Source organism: Penaeus monodon, chromosome 8, assembly GCF_015228065.2.
Source record: "Penaeus monodon isolate SGIC_2016 chromosome 8, NSTDA_Pmon_1, whole genome shotgun sequence".
NCBI lineage: Eukaryota > Metazoa > Arthropoda > Malacostraca > Decapoda > Penaeidae > Penaeus > Penaeus monodon.
The window spans coordinates 53,056,448-53,063,245 of NC_051393.1; the positions used below are offsets into that span (position 1 = coordinate 53,056,448).

The following is a 6,798-nucleotide window of genomic DNA, read 5'->3' on the forward strand; positions in this document are numbered from 1 at the left end:
TTCAACTATCCGTCTCTCTCTGTCTACCCAACTATCTGTCTGTCTTTCTCTTTCTCCCCAAATATTCGTCTATCTCTCTCCCCATCTATCCAACTATCAATCCATCTATCTCCTCATCTGTCCAACTATCCGTCTGTCTATCTCCTAATCTATCCAAACATCAATCCCTCTACCTATCTATCTATCCAACTAACCATCTATCTATCTATTTGTCTCAGCACCCACCGCACCTCACGCAGCGTCCGTCACATCGCCGTGGCTCTAACGCAATTTGCAACGTTGATGTTCGTTGCATTCCGGTCGGCTTTGCATCCGCTGGGAGGAAGCAACAGATTCAACGAACCCCCTTCGGTCACGTGACTAAAAGGGGATTTTGCTTTAAATCTCTTTAGAGCGAAATTCACTGGGTTTGATGGACATGCTGTGGGTATCTGTTTGTATTGATGTTGCATGTGTGTGTGTGTGTGTGTGTGTGTGTGTGTGTGTGTGTGTGTGTGTGTGTGTGTGTGTGTGTGTGTACACGCACGCACACACTCTGTATATATATATATATATATATATATATATATATATATATATATATATATATGTATGTATATATATATATATATGAATATATATATATATATATATATATATATATATATATATATATATATATATATATATATATGAATATATATCTATATATATCTATCTATTAACACACACACACACACACACATACATATATGATTATATACATATCATCATCATCATGACCTCAGCCGCTTAGGCCGAATTGCACCCATGTCTTGGCATCCTTCTCCCATTTCCTCCTGTTGAGACTGTGGTGACAAGCTCTCTGAATGTTAAGAGATGTCCACTCCTTTATGTCGTGTTGCCATGTTCTTATTGGCCTACCTTGTTGGCGTGTTCCCTCACAGTAGTCTTGCATGAGAAACTTTGTTGTTTTATTTCTCCTGACCTGGTGTCCAAAGAACTGAAGTTTGCGTTTGGCGATAGTGCGCATGAATGGTTCTGGCCTGTCCTTTCCTATGGTAAAATGTTCTATTATCTTATTCCAGACATAGCCATTTGTTCGCCTCTCTCGCCATGTTATTCCTAGCAACCTTCTGTAACATTTCATTTCAAAAGCTTCCACCTTTTTCCAGATCTTATCAGTTATTGTCCAACTCTTGCATCCATACATTAAAATGCTTTTTACCATCGAGTTTAGTAGTTTAATTTTTGTTTCCATGCTAATACTTCTCATTTTCCAAATAGATTCCAATCTAGCTGAAGCACTTGTTGCCATTCCTACACGATGTTTAACTTCAATTTCGCTGGTTCCATTTTTTGTTAATGTTGCACCTAGATATTTGAATTCTGACACATGTTCTAGTTGTTCTCCTCTAACATAGACCAGTACGTTTCGATTGATGTTCCTCCCACTGACCATTATTTTACTTTTTTCTGCACTAATTTCCATTCCATACCTGTGTGATGTTTCATCCAGTCGTCTTGTTATTTCTGCTAATTCTTCCGCATCTTCCGCTATCAAGTCTATGTCATCAGCAAACCGTAAGTTGTTAACTACACGTCCTGTACACTTTATGCCTCCTGAAAAATTTTCAAGGGCATCTTCCATTATTCTTTCCAAAAACAAATTGAAAAGTGTTGGACACAGAATGCATCCTTGTCTAACGCCCACTGTACTTTCAAACCATTCGCTGTAGTTCTTACCTACCATAGCTGTTGTTTTCGCATTCTCATATAATTCTTCGATAAGCCTAGTCATACCCTGGTTGATGTTATACTTGGCCATTGTATGCCATAGCACTTCGTGCCATACCCTATCGAATGCTTTTTTAAAGTCAATAAAGTTGTGGAAAACATTCTTCTGATGATTTCTCTGATTTTCACAAAGGAGCCTTAAATTAAGAATTTGTTCTTTTCTGAAGCCAGCTTGTGAATCATCTAGAATTTCTTCAATTCCCGGTTTTATTCTATTTAGGATGATGGTGAGTAAGACTTTGCTAGGATGACTTTACTAATTTTCCTTTTTGGGATAGGAATGAGAATGGACTGGGTCCATTGTGTAGGCCATTTACCAGTTTGGAGTATTCGGTTGCGCAGAAGATGTAAGGTTTCGATAATGGGATCCCACCGCACTTAAATAATTCTGCTGGAAGATTGTCATATCCAGGTGCTTTATTCATTTTCAACTTTATAATCGCTGCCCTTACTTCCGACTCTAAGATGACTGGTTCTGGTTCTCCCTCTGATGTAGCCTCTGCTAATACTGTTCCATCAACGTCTGCTTGATGTTGGTACAACTCGCGGCAGTATTCTTTCCATCTAGCTGTCACTTCGGTGTTATTTGTTAACAGCTGACCGGTTTTATCTTCTATGACTTTTGTTCTTCCTGTCTTCTCCTTTGTTAAGCTCTTGATTACACTGTAGGCTTTTCTAGAATCGTTTACTGCTAAGCTTTGTTCAATATCCTCAGCTTGTTTTTCAACCCAATTATCTTTTGCTTTGATGATAGCTCTTTTTACCTCCTTGTTTGCCTTTCTATACTGGCCCAGACTTTCATTGTTGGTAAATCTATTTTTCTTTAGTTCTCTTCTTTCTTCACACTTTTGTAGGATTTCTGGTGTTATCCATGGTCTTTTAATTGGTTTGGCTTTTCCTAAAATCTCATTTGCTGTGTTGAAAGTTATATCAGTGAACTGGTCACTGATCACAATCTCCCCGCCAGTTCACTTCTATACTTTTCTGCTACTTCCCTGTCTTTCAGCTTTTCCAGCTTTTTAGTTGTGGCTAATACTCTCCATAATCATAAACTATCGAGAAGAACAACGTGGCATTCACCAGATGGAGTCACACATAATCAAATAGATTATATACCGGATACTGGTAGTGATCACGACCCAGTTATGATGACATTCAGAATGCGACTCTCAAAAGAGAAGAAGGTTTCGCAGAGACGCATAAAGTTTGACTTGGAAAAGCTGAAAAGCTGAAAGATATACATATATATATATATATATATATATGTATATATATATATAATTATAATCATATATATATACATATATATATATATATATATATATATATATATATATATCCAAACCTTGAAAATCCTTTAGTCCGTTCATAAAATTCCCCCATAAAAAGAAGAAAAAAATCGAGCTTTAGCCTGAAAGCAAAGTGGAATAAACAAAGCGACGAAATCTCAAGGAAGTCTGCGGAAACACTTAAGAAATTAAACATAAAGAAAACCCGAAAAACCATTGCTGTTTTCAAAGTCTTTGGGGAAAGAAATCGTGGAAGGGAGAGAGGAAAAAAAGAAAAAGAAAAGAGAGAGGAAAAAAGAAAAAGGAAAGAGAGAGGGAGGGGAGGAGGGTGGGAGGGAGAGGGTGGGAGGGAGGGATTGAGGGAGGCTGGGAGGATTGGAGGGTGGGAGGGAGGGAAGGAGAGAGAGAGAGAGAGAGAGAGAGAGAGAGAGAGAGAGAGAGAGAGAGAGAGAGAGAGAGATTGAGAGATTCACACACACACACACACACACACATATGTATATATATATTTACATATATATATATATATATATATATATATATATATATATATATATATATATATATATATATATATATACACACATTTTTTGTATATATATATATAGATAGATAGATAGATAGATAGACAGATAGATAGATAGATAGACAGACATAGATAGATACATAGGTAGGAAAATAGAAAGAGGAGAGAGAGAGAGAGAGAGAGAGAGAGAGAGAGAGAGAGAGAGAGAGAGAGAGAGAGAGAGAGAGAGGGAGAGAGAGAGAGAGAGAGAGATAAAATGGATGAAACAAATTAAAACAGACAACGAAAATTCTGATAATGATAACGACCGAACACAAGATGGCGCTTTGTTAAGACTCACTGTTAGATGGGATCAGGATGTTTGTAAAATCTGCCGACGAGTGAAACCAGGTTTATTTCTCCTGTCTGGTGCCTTAATAGCTGATCTTTTAAAGGTCTGAGAGGGATGGTATTAAACACTCTACCAGATATATTGACCTTTGTAATGCCTCAATAGTTACTGCAGTTTTGGCGATTCATTGTTCCCTTCCCAGAGGGTTTGAAAAAGTATGAATGAGAATGAACATCATGATTTCTGATAAAGATATAATCTGAAGAAATACATCTCTTTACTACATCTCCTAATAGATCGGGGGGAATGTACCGGTGTGGCAGATGGCGGTCAATTAGGAAGGCATAGATTTCGTTAGCCAAAGGTTCCGCTCAGACATCAGCAGTTCAGGGAGGTTGTAGAAATACCCGTTGCCATGATATTCTTCAAATTGGTGACCGAATTCGTAATACCAGTCAGTTAATATCTTGTTAAAGGTGGTGGTGGTGAGATTTAAGTACCGATTCTGAATAAACTGTTGCTGCTATAGCTGTCCAAACATAACTAATATACTGTCACTCCATTAACTATTCTCTCTCTCTCTCTCTCTCTCTCTCTCTCTCTCTCTCTCTCTCTCTCTCTCTCTCTCGTTTTCTCTCTCTCTCTCTCTCTCTCTCTCTGGGCAGGAGTAGGCATCCTCTCTCTCTCTCCTCTCTCTCCTCTCCCCCCTCTCCTCTCTCTCTCTCCCCTTTTTCTCTCTCTCTGGGCAGGAGTAGGCATTTAGTTCTCATCAATGCTTCACAAGTTGGGAGCAAGTTCGTTTACCGGAGAAATAGCCTTCGACCTCCTTACCCGATATTCCCGATATGATATTCTTATTTTGGGCAACTTGCAAAATCACGGCAACGGAGTCTTATTTTTTCCCTATTAGTAATATCTTCCAGGCCAAAGGGGGCTGTCAGACATCATCATGGGAGCCAGAGGCAAAGTGACTTTCCGCTGAAGAAAGCTGTCAGTCGTAGAGGCGAATTTTGGTTGAAGAAACTTTCCTTCACACCGGGTCAACGTCTGTCGATCAGGAGGAACATGCACGGCAAAAAAAAGCAAGAGGTCGAACGAGTGCTTTTCTCACTACCATTACGTGCTAATTGTCTTTATTCGCAAACTGGTGTTATGCGCTGACTGCCAACATACGCTAAGTGCTATTACGTGATAAGTGCCATTATGCATCAACTGCCATTATGCGCCTAGTGCCATTATGCGCTTAGTGCCCTCATGCGGTAACTGGACCTAACCTACTATAGATAAATCATGCATTATCAGGGTAACAAAAGGATTTTAGTTTCCTGAGTTACTTCAGGGATCAGGGAGAAGGCGATATCATCATCAAAGCTTGTCCAAGTTGAGGGAAGATGCAACGCCAGGTTATCACTTTTCTGTCCTGTTCTTTGTATTCGTCTTCCACTCTTTCACCCTCTCGCATTTTCGCTCTCGGTCTCTCTCTCTCTCTCTTGTTTCTCACCCTTTGTCCTTTTATTTGTCTTATCTCTCTCCACCTTCCCGTTCCTTCCTCAGTCCCCTTTTAATCTCTCTTCTTTTGCTTTCTTCTTTTTCACTCTTGTTCTTATCAACTCTTTCTCCCTCTTTCTTTCCATTCCAATTCACTTCTCTCCTCTCTCTCTCTCTCTCTCTCTCTCTCTCTCTCTCTCTCTCTCTCTCTCTCTCTCTCTCTCTCTCTCTTTCTCTCTCTCTCTCTCTCTCTCTCTCTCCCCTCCCCCTCCCTCTCTCTCTCTTCTATTCTCTCTCTCTTTCTCTCTCCCCTCCCCCTCCCTCTCTCTCTCTTCTATTCTCTCTCTCTCTCTCTCTCTCTCTCTCTCTCTCTCTCTCTCTCTCTCTCTCTCTCTCTCTCTCTCTCTCTCTCTCTCTCTCTCTCCCCTCCCCCTCCCTCTCTCTCTCTTCTATTCTCTCTCTCTTTCTCTCTCCCTCACTCACTCTCTCTCTCTCTCTCTCTCTTCCCCCCCCCCCCCCCTCTCTCTCCTCCTCTCTCTCTCTCCATCCTCCCCCCTCTCTCCCCCTCTCACTCTCCCAAGGAAATATAAGCCTGAAGCTTTTTTTAACTACCACTAAGCCTGCAGTCCGAGGATAAACAGGTTTGCTTATCTAGGCAACTTTACTGAAGTTAAACATATTCTTTTTACACAAGTTTGTGTGTGTTTGCCCGTGCATGATGCATGGGTTGGGGTTTATCTGGTCAGAGTTTTGGTAAACAGCGCACGAGAGAGGGAGAGGGAGGGAGAGGGAGAGGGAGAGGGAGAGGGAGAGGGAGAGGGAGGGGGAGAGGGAGAGGTAGGGGGAGAGGAGAGAGAGAGAGAGAGAGAGAGAGAGAGAGAGAGAGAGAGAGAGAGAGAGAGAGAGAGAGAGAGAGAGAGAGAGAGAGAGAAAGAAAGAGAAGGGAAAACATTTATACATTTATTTTAGGCTTAGCCCTATCTTGCAGATTTTATATTCATCTCGTTCTCTGCGCTGTTCTCTTTTCAAAAGGGATGAGCAGCTTTCCGTAGAAGGGACGTGGTTCGTTGTTTCATTTTATTGCTATTATTTTTTTTGAGAATGGAAGAGAAAATACGAGGCTGATTTTCAACATAGATTTTATTTAAGATGAATGGAACGACTGCGTCATATTTTTTTTCTCTGTATCTTATCTCTTCTTTGGTTGCTTGTTATTATTTCTCTCTCCCTTTCCTCCTCTTCATTCCCTTCCCCGTATCCTCCTCTTCCTTCTCTCTCCATTTCCTTTTTTATATTCTCTCTCTTCTGTCCTCTCTCCGTCATTCTCTCCGGCTCTCTTTCGATCTTCAATTCCTCCATCTCTCTTTTTCCTGCCACTTCCCTTCCCT

The 6,798-nt window shown here is 40.5% G+C and overlaps 1 protein-coding gene across 1 annotated transcript; it reads right to left on the reverse strand.

Moving 5' to 3' along the window:
• Positions 1 to 763: 763 nt before the first annotated feature.
• On the reverse strand, positions 764 to 2,819 carry LOC119576015. The gene is made up of 3 exons (XM_037923543.1): positions 2,813 to 2,819; positions 2,094 to 2,689; positions 764 to 1,894 (listed from the first exon to the last, which is right to left on the reverse strand). Exons 1-3 carry the CDS (start codon positions 2,817 to 2,819, stop codon positions 764 to 766), a joined length of 1,734 nt encoding a protein of 577 aa, XP_037779471.1.
• Positions 2,820 to 6,798: the final 3,979 nt, after the last annotated feature.

Bases quoted from the DNA above. Each gene is read 5' to 3' on its own strand.
- LOC119576015 (XM_037923543.1), bottom strand. The intron at 1,895-2,093 runs GTAAATGGCCTA...TGTGAAAATCAG, and splicing joins CAACCGAATACTCCAAACTG to AGAAATCATCAGAAGAATGT.